The following is a 16,232-nucleotide window of genomic DNA, read 5'->3' as shown; positions in this document are numbered from 1 at the left end:
AGCCTTTCCTTTCTTGCGAAAGAGCCCCTTGCCTCCTGTAGGAAGCTCTTCTGGTGCTCTGGGACCTCCACTGTTTCTAAAATTCACGTTAGGCTTTTGCAGCTTATTTCTTATTTTGTTTTCTGACTGTTGAATGTGATGTTGGGGGTAGCAAAGTGTCCCTGTGATCTTTGCCTCCCTTGGCACTGTCATACCGTGAAATGAGATGTTCACTGTGTTACTGAGGAAGAGAAGTGTAGTGCTGTCACAGTATCTGACTTCAACACAGTGACTGTCTTTTCCTGGTAAATCATATTATTGAACCTTTTGGACCACTCTTTGAGTGAGAGGATTGCACTCTCCTCTTCCTCTCTCTATATTACCACTAGTGTTTTAGGTGTTTGTCGTAGCTAATTATACTTGTTGCTGCTACCTTCAGCTGTTGGAAGTGGAAGTGAAGGCTGTGCGGCTGTTGGGAAAGCATTCATTGAAATTTTAAGGTCTATCAATAAAAGTGACTGGGAAAAACATTCAGCCCATGTACTGATACCCTAAAGACCAGTAAACTTCCTGAAGTATCAGGCTGGAAAGTTTCTTAGAAGGAGAACTGCAACAGAAACATGCTTGTGGGTTTGCTGGGGTTTTATAGCTGCTTGCTAAAATTTAGCAGTCTGTACTTCTGAAGAGGCATCTTCTTAGCACTGGCCAGGGAATACTTTTATGGGGTTCTTCAGGGAGGCTTAAATAAGTAGCTTTTTTTGGGGTCATATGACATAAATAAGTAGGTTTTCCCCCCTTCCCCCCAAAGTTTGGCCATACCCTCTTTTAAAATCCTCTATTTTAAATGCTCCCATTTCCATGCTCACAGCTTTTCTTCCAAATAAAAAGATTAGAACATAACCATTATGTTAGTAGTAGATGTGCAGGAGTCCTTTCCTTTTTCACTCATACTGGAGGGTTTTGGCTAAGCTGCTATTGAGGAAAATAAACAACAACAACAAAAACTTCAACCTGAAAATGAATCCTACTCTCCTCATTCAGGAAATCTGTACAGTGAAATCCCTTCTGCATCAGCAGCGAACTACTGTATTGCTCAGCTCGTGTGTTGATTCTAATTTGTGTTTCATGAGACAAAAACTGAAAAAGACTTGGTGTAGAGAGTGTGTGTGTTGGAGAGCACTGTGTCTGGGATCACCCAAAGCAGAAAAGGGGAGATCTCCATTTAGAAACCAGGCTGGTGCTCTCCTTAAAACATTCATGTGACAGTTGTTCAGATGTCCAGTGTTGGGAGGTATGAACACACTTAGATTCCTGTTCTTTTATTTATTTATTTATCTTTAAAGGCTGAGAGGGGAGAAAACAGAGGTCACTGCAAAACTGTAGGACAAAGCTGGTGTATGTGTTTGGGCTCCATATAAACTGTGTCATTAATGGATGGATATTTGCTTCCTTGGCAGCAGCAGCCGTGCTGCCATCACAGTGACAACCTGTTACTGTACTGAGGTTTCCTTCCCTTTCATGATAAAGACTTGACCTTGCCAGATTCTCTTCCCTGCCTGACCAAATGCCAGAAGTCGGGTATCTAAAACAAACTTGCATGTCTTGGTCGCCCGTTGCTGGTTCCAGGGAGGGTGAGGATTGTGCTTGCCTGCCTGCCTTAGCTAAGTGGAGACTTCAGTTGTGGTTGTCTGACAAGAAAACGTGGTTTTCCTGTTCCTAGGGGCTGTGGTCTTGTTCTCTTGACTCTACCAGACTGAAATGCTGTTGTAGTTACGACGATCAAAAGGCATTTTTCTGCTCTGCTTGTTTGGCCACAGCTGCAGGAGTAGTTCCTTGTCTTGGCATCTCTACCAAGATCTGACTCCAGCTCTCTTTACTGAAGGGGACAAAACTGTAGCTAAGGCACTGGTGCTGCTGCTGGTGCTGCGAAGCGCTTCTGCACGACCCTGGCCCCTTCGCGAGCCTTGTGTCAGGGTGCTGCTTGGGAAGGACAGTGAGTCCCAAATCCCTCGTGCTCTGCCAGCTCACAGGAGATGGCTCCTTGCATGGCACTGCTGCCCAGGGAGCTCCTGTCTGGGCAACCTGTGCTGGCCTCACCCCTAGCTATGGTAGGCAGAGCAGGGCAGCGTGTCTGTGTAGAGGATGGTGGAAATACCTTCTGTAACAGTTTACAACAGGGATGTTGGTGTGGGAGGCATTTTAATTTCAGTTGTCTATTTCCAGTTTTATTTCCAAGGCTACAGTTCTGATGGGTTGGCTTTGGAAGAGCAGTCAAGCATGGTGAAGGACCAGGAATTCAGCTCTGTGCCTGGCAAAAGAGTATGTGAAGGAAAGGAATTTTCTGGGAGAGAGATGTCATTGTAAGGTGCTTCTGGGAAGGTGCAAAAGTTTTCTGAGCCTGTTGGGTGTGAGCTGACAGCACTGCTGGAGAGTAAGAAGTGCTGTGGATGAGTAGCTCAGCACTCTGGGAGAGCTCAGCATCTCTTGCAGTAGATAAGCTTGATGCAGTGGAAGGCTGGAGACAACCAGTAAGGCAGAGTCAACTCTGTGTGGAAGGTTGCTTTGTTCAATCCTTGCTCAGTTTCTCTTTGAGGTGCCAAAGCTGCCCAGCTGCCTGTGGCATGTATTTCGTGTGTTCAGAGACTTTGGCTTGTTTTGATGCTGTGTCTGTTTTGGAGAACATAAAAACATGTTGTTTGGAGGAGAGGAGTCTGTGTTGGGAACCATTTGATTAAATAACCCTAGGCTTCCTCAGCCCTCAATTAGCGCACCAGTGATCAGGCTTCTCTGAGCATCCCTGGATTTTATGTGTGTGGCTCACCCTAAACTGATGCTCTGCAGGATTTGCATCCATAGCAAGGTCAGGAAGTGGGTGCTCTCGTGGCAAGCAGCTCTTTCTGGATGTGTATTTATATATTTCTCTGTTGCAGAAGCGTGAGGTTCTCCTGTGCCTTCGAAGATTAGCAGTGTCTAGCTGACAGTTGGTGTAGTACCATGAGGTGGTTGGTGTAGTACCATGACAGGCTAGTTATGACATTTCTAGTTTAGCAGCAAAGCCCAAAACTGCTAAAGCCACGTGAATGGTGGCTGCTGCAGCTTGCTGGCTTTGACCTGAGTGTGTCCAATGGCAACTTTGAGCATAGGGGTGTGGCTTCAATCTTTTTTATCTCTTTATTTTCTTTTTCGCTAACCCTTTCCCACCACTTCAGAAGACTTGAAACCATTTTCCTAGAAACAAGCAGGATCCAAAGCCAGTATTTTTATTATATAAATAATAAAGGCTTTGAGCAACCTGGTCTAGTGGAAGGTGTCCCTGCTGATGGCAGGGGGATTGGAACTAGATGATCTTTAAGGTCCCTTCCAATCCAAACCATTCTATGAAATAGGCTTCTTTCCTTGTGTTTTGCTTCAGTATAGCACTGGCTTGTTTTCCTGGAAATCCTCTGAAAAAGCCAATTTCAGTATTGGTGTAGCTATGTCACAGAAGGCAAATATAAAGCCAAAATGGCCTCTGAGCGACAGAGTATGGCAAGACCTCAAATATCAAAATCCCATGTAGCAGCTAAGTGTTCAGGTAAAACTGTTCCTGACTTACCTTTTGAGGGGAAAAAAAATTGGCAATAGTTGCTGCCTTTGTGTCACGTAGCCCTCTCCTCCACTTCCTTGGATGCCCTGTAAAAGTTAATTCATTACTGTTTGTAAAGGACTCTGCCTTTCTCTGCTGCCAAATGCCATTGAGGTACCCTGTGCTGCTGTTGGATCAGCTTGTTTGCTTTCCTTGTTGGCAGCGTGCTGTGACATGGCCTTCTTCAGGGTAGTAATAATTTTTAAAAGACCCAAACAAACCACAAAACAAAACACAAAGCAACCCTCCAACCACACAAAATGCAAAGCAACAAAATGTAGAGCCTTACCAATATTGCCTACAAGGAAAATTTGGTTTCCAGTAGGTTACTGGCCTGTACAAGTGTTTTATTTCCTCATGTTATAGGTTTTCTGAGTCTGAACTGTTGCATGAAAATGCTTTTTGTGTCCTGATAAGCTTTTTTTTGTATTGTGGTAGTTTACAAAGCCTGAAGTGTATTGGACTGCCAGATACTCTTTGTAGGACATGGGGATGATCCTCACCTCTGACCCTCTCCAAACAGGCAATTAAGCATTGAAACTTTCTGTTCATTTTCTTCCTGCCTCTCCCCATTCTTTTAAAATCCTAAAGGCAAGGAAAGCCTCACTTTGCTGAAGTGTGGGGTGAATGAATGCAGTGACCGACATGGTGCTGAACTCTTCCCAAGATGCTGCTGCTGCAGGAAACAGCCTCCGAATGCAGGCTCTGGGAAGGCTGCCAGTTTCCATTCCCATCGGAGCTGGCGTGTGGGTGGAAAGGAGATTTGCTGCAGCCACTTCACCTTGCTCTCAAGGCAGCTGAAGGTCTGCCCTGCAGTGGAAAGTCTCTGAAAAACTGAATTTTTCTTGTGAGACAGCAGGTTTCCTTAGTGTTTTGCTTGACTCCTACTCACTGCTCTGGATGCTTATTTGCTTGTGGTTACACTTCTCCTTATACATTGTGTTGCACAAGTGCATTGGGTCCCTTTCTGCTGGGCTTGTGATGGCTGTGCCTGTTCGAGGGGGTTCTTGTTGCTTTGCAGCTCCGGCGTCAGGCAGGGCTGGATGTCCTGCGCTGCATAGGGTGAGGCTTCCCCTTGATGTGGGCGAAGAGCTTGAGCAACACAGCCCAGGAGGCTCTGATTCAGCTGCTGTCTTGCTCTTGCTAATTACTGTGACCCTCCTAATTTTCTTGTCCACAGCATCTTCTCTTTAATTCTTTTTTTTTGTTGTTGTTTGCCTTTAAAAGAGAATTTGAAGAGTTGCAGTCCCAGCTCTCTTCCTAACCTGCTATGCTTAGGGTGGACTACATGGGAGAGAGAAATGGGCTGGTAGAAATTTAGGAAACTGATGTTTAATTACAGTTCTCTCCCTAGAGAGCAGACCCTCTATATGATCGGGGTATATCACACATGGGACTGAGCCTGTACTGGATTTGCATCAGCAAAAAATAGCTGGGCTTTAATTTTCAGGGTAACGATGGTTGCGTGTTGCAACGTAAAAGCTTTTTTGTGTTAGAATTTTGGGTGCGTGTGCCAGTGAATTGGTGGGATAAGTTACTTAGTGAGAGGATGGAAGGGGTAGTGGTTGGGGAAAGCTGACATCCTGATGATAACATGTGTATGTATTAAAATAAATAATTTTTCTCCTGTGGTGCATTGTGCTTTGTCCTAACAGAGCTAGTTGGTCAATGGAGCACTGCTGGGATGGAATTCCCAATGCTGCCTGAAATGAGTGCAGTGTATTAGCAAAGGATAACTCTGTTCATTTTTATCTTCTTGTTTTTAGTCGATCCTAGTTTTCCAAATACTGCATTTTGAGATGAAACTCTCTGGAGTTTTACCTTCCTGGGAAGCAAACATGGAAAAACTCAGTTGTGTTTGAATGAAGTCAGAAGGGGGGATATATGCTGCTGCTGCATGACTTTTATGAAATTTTGTTTTTAAGCTGCAGCAAATTCACAATAGAAATCAGAAGTTTGTCACAGAGAAATAAACTGTCTTTCACTTGTTCTGTGTCAGCACCTACATGTGTGTGTGGGCAATGGGTCAGTCTGTACAGCTTCATTAAAGGAAGATTGGTTCCTTGATTCAATAGTGGCTTTTTATTTCATATCAGTAGCTGAGTGCTTAAACGAAGTTGCTTTTAACAAACCTGATACGAGGAAATATGAAGGACTGGCACCTGAAAAATAAAACTGCTTTAAGATGCTCTAGCTAGATACGAAAAGCCCCACCAAAAGGTCCTAAAGATGGAATTTACTTCAGAAGCTAAATTCATCATCTTAAAGGTACACAGCTAATGAAATATATGGCGCTGTACCATAATACTGACTGATGAAGGTACACAGTGAACAAGTCTGGGTTTGTTCTTGCTCAGAATCTGGTGAATGGGCTGGCTTCTATGCTTAATTCACTGATCAGTGGAGGGGAGGGCGGCTGGAGAATGAGGATGGCAGAGGGTGTGTGTGTGTTTAGATTACTGGGGTGTGATGCAGAAGTTTAATATTAGCACAAGGCACAGGAAAAATTAAATTGCTCCTCTGGGAGTGTGCATTGAATTGGTGGTAGTGCTGAGAATTGAATTTAGGTCTTAATTTGTTCATGTCTTACTTTCCCACGTTACCATCCTTGTAATGTTTTCTTCCTATGTTGTAACATGTGTGAGAATACTTGGTTGCTTTCTTTAGAAGAGGCTTTGTTGGTAAGTGTGAACTTCACAATTAACTGGCAACAAATGTGTTGGCAGTTCCCTTATAATTTTTGTGGGTTCAGAATGAAATTAAGTGTGGGTTCTTGGCAAACTCCAGCTGACTGAATTGGTGATCTTGGTGCATTGCTGAGAATACTACGGCCAGCCGGACACTGTGCTTGGGGCACAGAGCCAGAGCTACGTCCTAGATCCTGCGTATGTGTTGGCTTTTTTTTTTTTTAAAACACCATCGCTCTAGCTTGTTTTGAAATACTGTCCTATTTGTTAGTAGCAGTGCCTACAGACACCTCTCTGTTGTTGAAATAATTGCAAAGGAAGATACCTCTGGGTTGAGCCTTTCCTGCTGCTGGCGCGTGTGCTGTTTTGCTCCCGTGTGTCATTGTTTTGTGGAGAGACATCCCTTCAAAGGGAGGGAGGGAGGGAGGGAGTGTGGCAGCTCCCTGTTCTGTCCCTCACCTGGGATTTAAGAAGCAGTACTGAGGTAATCCCTTCTTCAGCAGCTGTACTCCTCAGGCAGCGATCTTATCTTGCTGTGAAAGCTGAAGAGATTGGGGCTCTTGTCAGTGTTGGGATGGAGGAGATCTGAGGAGCTTCAAGGTGTGGCTGAACATGACTCAAAGGGAAAAGCATCCATCCTGAGCCTGTCCCTCCATCCAGGCTGGCCAACTACAGCAAAACCAGCATGATGCTCAGATGTTCAGCCTGGGCAAGGTCTCTGCCTGGCAGTTGCCCTGCCGCTGAGCTCTTGTTCTGCATTTCTGATCCTACGATTCTATGATTCCCCATGCTACAGGCAGCCTAGTGCTTCAGTTTGTGCTGCCCTTGTTTAGGGATTTTCTATCCTCCACTTACTGAGGTGAGGGCAGACACATTTATCTTGTTTCTCAGATGAAATTGTAGGTTCTAGACAGAGTAACTGGTATTCTGCATATTGCATAATGCTGTGGGCGTGACAACCTGCTCCAAATAACGTGGCTATTTTTTTTTTTCCAAGGAAACAAAAGAACTTTTGCATTTTAAGGGTTTTTATCTTGTTTTGATTTTTTTTTTTCTTTTTTCCCTAGCATCCAGCGAGCTGCACTGGTGGTTCTGGAAAACTACTACAAAGATTTCACAGTCTACAATCCAGCCTTGTTAACAGCCTCCAAATCCCGTGCAGCCAAGCATATGGCTGGTCTGAAAGTCTACAATGTTGATGGTAGGTGAGGTGAAATGTAGTCTCTGAGACTGGGTGGGATGGGGAAGGGCTGGGTTGGCTTTATGCTTTGTTATGCACACATTCTCACCTTTTTGCTTTGCCAAATCCTTGTCTCTTGCTGGAAATCTTCCTAACAGTGCTGAGTTTGCCTGTTCCAGATTACTTTCCAGATGTGTTTACCCCATAATAAGGCTTTTGTCTTTGCCAGGTGAAACAGCCAAGTCTTGGGTCAGGCTTAATTATTACGTGGCTTGACAAGCACTTTTCGGCACCACTGCTTGTTTTAGGCAGCCTCTGCTTTTTGTCACCCTTGGGTCATCTCCTTGGTTGTGCTAGTACAATAAACACAACTTTTAACCTAAATTATTTCCTCAGTTGTTTACTGTGTCACCTCCACAGGCAGCCTTCAGGAAAGCAAAGGATGATGTGGGAAGAAGCAACAGCCTTAGCAGTAAATTATCAATGCCTGGCTTATGTGTGGCCATGCTCCCAAGTCATCTCGACACTAAGCAGTTCATGGAAATTCAGGGACAGATAACTATCCCCCTCAAGCTTTGCTATTGTTCTACAAACCTGTCTCAAACTTTTGGGTTTTAAAGAGGTCTGTGGGAGGATGGCTGGGTGGATACCTGTGGATGCTCAAAGCAGTGAAAACTAGACTTAATCATTTGATACTCTTAATCCCTGTCAGTGAAAGATAGGCTTGATAATCAGGGTGTGCCCAACCATCACGGCCTTTATAAAAGCATGCATTCCTCTGATGGAAGAACTGAAGTTGTGTAAGGAAGCTTTTATGGTGAAGGACATATGTGACAGGTTATGTGACAAGATGTGGTAAGATACACCCTGCCTGTGAGTAGGTTAGTGTTGGAAGGCTTTGAGAGCTGGAAGGGAGAAGGAACTGAAGGGACTTAACTGGGCAAGATGGTTCTGCGTGCAGGGTGTGGAGACTGAAATATGAAGCATGTCTGTCACGTGGAAAAACATGAGATGTGATTGTTTTGTATTCAGCAGTTTCAGTGCCTTATGCTTTTTTCTTTTTTTTTCTTTTTTTTTTTACTTTAGAAGTTTTAAAGATTTTATTTTAGATGTTTTCCCAAACCTGAAACAGCACTCTGGAGTCCATAAAATTAATTGGAGGTTTAGATAATTATAGTGAGATGCCTGCATCTTGACGGAGGAAGGGTGAAAGGAAGCAGGGGGCAGGGAGAGGGACAGGCTTGGTCATTGTGTATCCCCTGCTGCCTGGAGTGAAGAAGCTGTCAGGTGGGAGAGAATGAGTTGAGCTGGAGAGGGGGAGCAAACAGACTTGCTCTGCACTTTTCTAGAGGTGAAATCTTTCATTCCAGCTGCTCAGTCTCGATGAGGCAGGGTGTGTGGAAAATGAAAGCTTCCCAATCCCACAGGTGTCTGCACACCATTCAAACCCCACGGCTCGCCAGGCTGGCTGCAGGATGCCGTTCTTGTTACTAGCTGGTTTGTCTTCTCCTGCACTGCAGCATCTCTTCAGGAGGTGGCAGGAGCTCTGTTCCTGCAGCACCTGCTGGGATGTTGGGACTCCCAAGCTCAGAGGAAAAACTGGTAGCATTAGTAGCTTAGGAGCTGCTAGATCACAAAACTTTATTGGAAGAGAAGGAACCAGAAACAAGCTCCAGATGTGGTGGGCAGACCTTTCCAAGCGTTGAACTCATGAGCCTGCCAAGGCCTGAAAACTCATGCCTTCCCTTCCAGGGCAGTACCAATTCCGTGGGCTGTTCCTTGTGCAATGCCACTGCCTTTGTGAACGTGGAAATCTCAGGCTTAGAGGCATGTCCTTAAGAAGATTACCATCCATTTTACAAAGCAGAGTGTAGTTCTGGCTGCAGCTTACCTTGGCGTCCTGACAGTCTCTTACACCCTCCATGTGAAAAGACAGTAATGCTATTAAGGCAGCCTAATTTGTTGGCAGCTTTTGTATTTGATCCTGGAGCAGCCAGGAAAGAGAAACATCTTGCTGTAATCTCTCTTACACAGAGTGGGGAGGCTCACCTTCAAAACCAGGATTTTCATCGCCAGGCATAGTAAACGAGGCAAATCACAGTTCTAACCCAAATTTGGGAGCTAGTATCTCCCTTGAGTCATATCCTCCATTTCAGGGCTGTCAAACAAAGTCTGAAGTGTTTAGACTCTTAAGAAGCTGTCTGTGTAAATGCTTGTCTTTCCCACTGCTGAGCTTCAGGCTTCTGTCTTGGAATCTGGTCTTTGCTTTTTAGGAAAAAATTAAAGAGTTGCCCTTGCATGAGCAGAACATTTTCAAGCATGTCTGTGCAATTGATTGGCCTTAACCACTGCCAGTTGAGAGTGTGGGCTTTCAGAGCAGTTAGTCAGAAAAACAGCTCATGGTGGTTTGGAGGCAGTCCTAGACTTCTCCTTTCTCCCTCTGGATAGACCCACCTCTATCCTCTGTCTAGGTAGAAGGATTGGTAAACTCTTCAGGGGCAATATTTCCCTTCTCTGCCCAAACAGCCAGAGCCATGAGCTTCATGGGGGAGCTGCAGAACCTGCTACTGCATTTTAAGGTCACTAGTTAAGGTCCTGTAGTAGATGGCTTTGTCACTTGACCGGGTGTTACCCAGTAGACTGCAGCTCCCCTGTTCCTGTAGCTGTGTAGGATCTGTTACCAGCAACAGAAGTGCTAATGGCAGGTGCTACTCTGAGAGTCTTGAGGAGCTGCTATACATACAGACCCCAGCCTGCCCTGTTGCAGGACTGCTGCTCTGACAGCGTCTGCCCTTCTGGAAAACCCTGTGCTTTGTCTAGAGGTGACCATGATGCCTCTGCTTCCTGTTTTTTTTCCTCCCTGCGTGTAACTGGAGTTTGGCTTTTGCTCATTCATCTCCATGTCTCATGATGTTCTTGTGTTTGTCTTTCTCCTCTTTTCAACTCCTCACTTCTTGTGCTCTCACACTGTCTTGTTGCTGAAATGTGATGTGTTCCAGCTGCCCTTGCCTTCAAACTGAAAACATATATAATGGGTGGTAAGTTGCATCCTTGGCATGTGCACCTCACCTCTGCCTTTGTGTACGTTGCGTGAGATCCTTCATCCCAACTAACTTCCCGTGTCCACAAGCCAAAGCCCCCTCTGCAAGCCTGTGCTGTCTAGCAGGGTTTCTGTCAGAGCTCCTGAGGACTGGGGAAGGGTTTACAGCCTTGGCTGGGAAGGCTGGAGCCACAGAGCACTTGTGACAGATGCTCTGGGGTGGATGCTGGTCTGTCCCAGCCCCAGTCCTGTGGCAATAACACCACCTTTCTTGTCTCCTTTTCGCTCATCCTCACCTCTTGAAGGCCCAGGTAACAACGCTTCGGGGCAGTCCCGTGCCATGATTGCAGCCGCAGCCCGTCGCAGGGACTCGAGTCACAACGAGCTCTACTACGAAGAGGCCGACCACGAGCGCCGAGTGAAAAAACGCCGTGCGAGGTAAAGCTGTCCCTTTCCCAGTGCTGCTCCTCAGTGCTGCGAGGCTCAGTTGTGTGAGGCTCACCAAGCCTGACGAGAGGGAGGGACCCATGATTAAGGACTGGGGGTTGGCTGTAAATGCGTCGCAGCAGAGAAGAGTATGAAAGCCAGATGCACGAGGGATGGTGACAGTTTACCACTGGAATTATCTGAAGAACATGCATAAAGCAGAGCTCATGTTTATTATGCCAGATAAGCTAATGCGATGTCATGGATTAGGGAACAGTCCAGTACTTGACAAATCTGTAGTTACTTGCTGTAGGAAATCCCATTATTTCCCCCATGCCCAAGCTTGTCGTCTCAGCTCAAGTAATCCAGGGGCAGGATCGGTGGAGCACTTGGTGTTGCCTGTTCTTGGGCAATGAAAATATTTGTGTTTGCAGTCAACTAAAAGGAGCAGCATGACTGCCCTTTTCAATGAGTCAGGGAGGAAAGACATGACCAGAAGAGGTTGTGTTTTATTTTGGAACATAGGTGTGTTTTCTGCCAGTCACACTTAAGCTGCAGAGTTGATGCTTTGTTGAGGCGACCTGAGATAGTGCCTCTGTTTGCTCTGGAGCCTAATTACAGTTTGTAGTTAACATACCTAACAGTTTGAGGCAAGTTGCTGTCAGACAGGCACCCCTGAACTGAGCTGTCTTTGGGTGGAATGTGCCGTAACTGGAAGGAGCTGGCTTGTTTTGTGTTTTCTTTTGGCAGTTTGTTTCATTGGGAAAGTGCTGGCACGCTGTCCCCTCATAGCCTGCTTTGGTCTGACCTGTGCTCTGTAGCCACTTTCTTTTGAGTTCTCTTCCAGCCTTGGAGCAATAGGAACTTAAACTTTCCTTTCCCTGCAGTGTGGCATCCCAGCCCAGGCATATCTCCCTTACTTGCCAAGTTTGGTTAGAACAGCTGCTTAGTCAGAGGAAAACCATCAGTCACTAGAAGACCAGGCCAGATGTTTCAAAAGAGAAAGGTCAGAGCTGCAACAAAAAGATGTGAAGGGATTAGAAACTGATTTCCACCCTTACCTCTCCCAAATTAAATGAAACAAAATGGGCAAGGATCAGGGCTTCTTGGGCTCTGGTATATAGTCTGAATGTGGTAGGCTATACCTCTGCTTGTTGTGAGGCAGCTTCCCCTGGCTTCAAGATGCTTTGAGTACTGAGGGCAGTGTGGACAGCAGCTGGTGACTTGAGTGGAAATCTAGTGTGAAACAAGTCTTATCTGGAAGGGCAAAAGAGTTTTCTTAGGTGACTCTTCCATTATCGTTGCTTTTTCCTCACTCTGGTGTGGCCCCTCACTTGTTACTTAGTACTGGGCTAAGCTGTAAGTGTCGTTTGGCATCTCTTTGCCTTTTTATGGCATGGTCTTGGTGTTTGCTCACCTGTGCCAACACAGGAATGGTTTGCAGAGGATGTCTCTAGCTGCAGTGCTGGGAGTGAAGACACTGTTCAGTGAAGGGGTGCAGAGCAGTCATCCAGCAGCACAAGGTCTGTACCCAGTTGGTATAAATCAGAGCGGACTGTATCCTGGGCTATGCTAGTTTATAGCCAGCCTCTTCCTGACTCCTCACCCGCCCTTAAGCTTCGCGATGCAGTACTGTATGCTGGAACTGTTGTTTCCAAAGACATGCATTAAACACAAGGGCAGCTGTGTCTTGTTTGAGTCGTGTAACTGATGTTTATGCTTTGTTGGCAGAATCAAGTATGACACTGAGGCTTTTAAAGTCTTAATCCTGGTTTTATGACCCTCAGTTGCTGGATGGCTTGTGCAAGGAAAGAATAGCTGCTGTCTACCCCTCAGACTGTCAGTAGAAAAGACTTTATGTAAATTGTCTGATGGCAGGCAGTGAGTCAGTGCCAGAGATGGAAATAGGAGCTTGTAAATCCTGACTCCCAGGCTCTGCCTTAACCACAAACCCATCCTACCTCTCTTCTTGTGACTCTTGCTGTCCTGATTTTCCTTCTGCAGGCTTGTGGTTGCAGTAGAGGAGGCTTTCACTCACATCAAACGCCTCCAGGCAGAGGAACAGCAGAAAGCTCCAGGAGAGATGATGGACCCCCGAGAAGCAGCCCAGGCAATCTTCCCCTCCATGGCAAGAGCTCTGCAGAAGTATCTTCGCACCACCCGCCAGCAACAGTACCACAGCATGGAGAGCATCTTGCAACACTTGTCCTTCTGCATCACCAATAACATGACACCAAAGGTAATGCTTTCTCTGATGTTGGTGCAGGAAGGAGGGAGAAAGGCATGGCGCATCTGCGTGTGCACACAGAACAGAAAATGGTCAGGGGAGGTGAGTGGATGTTTTCATAGTTGCTGTCTGTGATATGATCAGCACATTGTAGATTGCATCAGGTCTGAAAGGGAATTAGTGTTTCCTGTACAGCATCTTCTGTCTCTTCTTATCTGAAAGTACCTGTGAGATAAGGCCAACTGTATCCTGGGCTGCATCAAGAGAAGCGTGACCAGCAGGTCGAGGGAGGTGCTACAGGGGCTGGGGAGGGACTTTTGACAAGGGCAGGGAGTGACAGAACAAGGGGTAATGGTTATAAACTGGAAGAGGGGAGGTTTAGATGAGATATTAGGAAGAAATTCTTTCCTGTGAGGGTGGTCAGACACTGGCACAGGTTGCCCAGAAAAGTTATGGCTGCTCCCTCCCTGGAAGTGTTTAAGGCCAGGTTGGATGAGGCTTTGAGCAATCTGGTCTAGTGGAAGGTGTCCCTGCTCGTGGCAGGGGGGTTGGAACTAGATGATCTTTAAGGTCCTTTCCAACCCAGACCATTCTATGATTCTGTATCTAGTTTAGCAAAGGGAGTACCAGAGAAGCGTCTAAGACTGTGGCCTTGAGTCACAGGGAGTTCTCCCAGCTGGCTCACGGTAGCAGCAAGTTGTAGGTGACAACCTGCAAAGGACTGTTATTGGGGGTTTTTTTGTTCCCTGTGCAGTGCTGCATTTTGGACTGCTTCTAATTATCACCTAAATCCCTGTCTGTCTGGCAGTGTTTCTAATTCATGGGCTGCTTGGGCAAATGTCAGTTTGCTGCTTCACACCCTGACTGTGACTGTTGACTTGCAGACACAGAGTGGGACTGAATGATGAGGGAAACAGGTCACATGATCTCCCTCCCACTCTCCACCTTGCCCTCTAAAAAACACCCCATAATCCTTGAGAAGGGTTAGAAATGCAAGAATCTACTCCTGGGCATTTACCCAGGACTTGCACTAAGAGCAGAAACACTGTTGAGATGGGGCTTAGCACCCTCCCACTGGGATCCACCTGGGACCTGGCCCAGGTGTGTAAAGGGGGAGTTCTGCTGCCATTAAGATTGCAAAGGAGACTTCAAACCACAAGTGACATCAAACAGCCTTCCCTGTTCTGCTTTTGGTTTTGCAGCCTCAGTCACACTGCAAATGTGGAAACCTCTGCTTTCCACCTTAGCTTGGTGTGAAGAAGGGAGGGCCAGCTACCCCATCTGCCTGTCTGGGACTGCCGTTTTGGGATGGGTTATGGGGCTGGTAGGGGAGAAATGACCTCTGCTCTACTGAACTGCTGCTGGATGGCAGTACTGACAGCAGAAGTTTGGGCTATAAATTTACAAGCTTGCTGGGATGGACTGAAAGAGGGTCTCCTGGTGGTTGTGTGTGCTCCTGGGGTCTGAAAAGCTGGGAGGGACTGGGGAGAGGATGTTTCCTTGAAGCATGGAAACTGGAACAGTTTGCAGCGTGGCAAGCCTGTGCTCGCGGAGCTGTATCTGGGGCTGGGAAGAGAGCATTGATGCAGAGCAGGTTGTGGGGCTGGCACTAACGCATGTCCCTCTCTCGTCAGGCATTCCTGGAGCGTTACCTCAACCCAGGCCCAACCCTCCAGTACGACAGGGATCGCTGGTTCTCCAAGCAGTGGACGCTTGTCAGTGAGGAAGCGGTCACAAGCGGGTTACAAGACGGCATTGTTTTTGTCCTCAAGTGCTTGGACTTCAGCCTTGTTGTTAATGTGAAGAAAATCCCCTTCATCAAACTCTCAGAAGAGTTCATAGACCCTAAATCTCATAAATTTGTCCTCTGCTTACAGTCTGAGACTTCAGTCTAAGGGATTTCGAGGGTGGGTTGTTTGGGGATTTTTTTTTTTTTCCTCAATATTGTGCTTTTGGGTTTAATTTCCCCAATGCTGACTGAAACTGGCAGATGATGGACCAGTAATATTTGACCATCTGCACTTTATTTGGAAAGGGGAGGGGGGGAGGTGGGCTATCTTATCTAGAAAGAAATATCTTAAGAGGCAACAGGGTGACTTGGCTCGGTTAGCTCAGCCTTGGAGACAGAACAGATTTTTTTTTTCCCTTTTTCCCTCCCTTTCCAGGCATACTGTAAATCTCACGCTCTCTGTTTCTCTGCACAATTGCAACACTGGTATTTTTGTTGGAGTGCTGCCTTACACCGTGCACACGCCTCTGCTTTTATATCTCTGCTTTTGCTACCTGTAGCTGTTTCCGAGAGCGCATTGCTCACCTCTCAGCTATGGAAACCTGCTCGCGTGGGAGTCCCTGGGCACTTGGGGAGGGGTGAGTGTGAGACGGCTGCCTCTGTAAGCCACCTTGTCTGGAGACTTGTATTCTTTTTCTCCTGTCCACGTGCCCTTTTGTGTCAGTGCTGTACGAGCATAGTGGGATGGTTTTGAGCACTCTGAAGTTGCTTGTCAGCCCATCTTGTAGCTCTTCAATTTTTATTTTTTTATTTTTTTTTTTTAATTTTTGTACCAGTGCTTGTTAGTGAAACTGCTCTGCGTGACATGGATCACTGTTATCTCTCACCTGCTTCCTTCTGTCCTGTTGCCTGCATCTTTGTCAGGCACTCCCAAGGTTCCCTGTTTCTGTCCCCTTCTGTCTGATTTTCTAACTGTGTTTCTCCAGCCACAGTCCCCTCAGGGTCCACCTGCCGCTGCTTCCTTTTGCACCTGCAAAGGCTGCGTATTTGCACTGGGGCAGGGCAGGTAAGTAGCTGGCTCCTCCTGAGATAAATCACAGACCCTCCCTGTATCTGACAGCCTCTTGGAGGGGGAAGGAGGGTGCAGCCAGGGAAGGGCTGACCTCTGCCACATGCACTTGCTTTGGAGAACTGCTGTGCTCTGGAAACACTGCAGCATGTCCTTCCCCACCGTACGCCTTCAGCTGTAACTAAGAAATACCAAACTGTATGTGAATGTTGAAAATCTGCCTGCCTTTCTTGGCCTTCCTGTACTGTGGGAGTTTCTTCTCAATGCAGG

At 46.5% G+C, this 16,232-nt stretch overlaps 1 protein-coding gene across 1 annotated transcript in view; it reads left to right on the top strand.

Moving 5' to 3' along the window:
• The window catches only part of VANGL1 (VANGL planar cell polarity protein 1), a 32,236-nt gene extending 17,177 nt beyond the window's left edge, over positions 1-15,059 (top strand). The window contains exons 4-7 of the mRNA XM_010164914.1: positions 7,359-7,492; positions 10,817-10,949; positions 12,942-13,176; positions 14,799-15,059. Coding sequence (XP_010163216.1) covers positions 7,359-7,492; positions 10,817-10,949; positions 12,942-13,176; positions 14,799-15,059 — 763 coding nt within the window. The remainder of the gene's footprint in view (positions 1-7,358; positions 7,493-10,816; positions 10,950-12,941; positions 13,177-14,798) is intronic.
• The last annotated feature ends 1,173 nt before the right edge of the window (positions 15,060-16,232 follow it).

Source organism: Antrostomus carolinensis, unplaced genomic scaffold (assembly GCF_000700745.2).
Source record: "Antrostomus carolinensis isolate BGI_N321 unplaced genomic scaffold, ASM70074v2 scaffold17110, whole genome shotgun sequence".
Classification (NCBI taxonomy): domain Eukaryota; kingdom Metazoa; phylum Chordata; class Aves; order Caprimulgiformes; family Caprimulgidae; genus Antrostomus; species Antrostomus carolinensis.
Note: the sequence above shows the minus strand (reverse complement) of the source record. Positions and strands in the feature narration are given on the sequence as shown.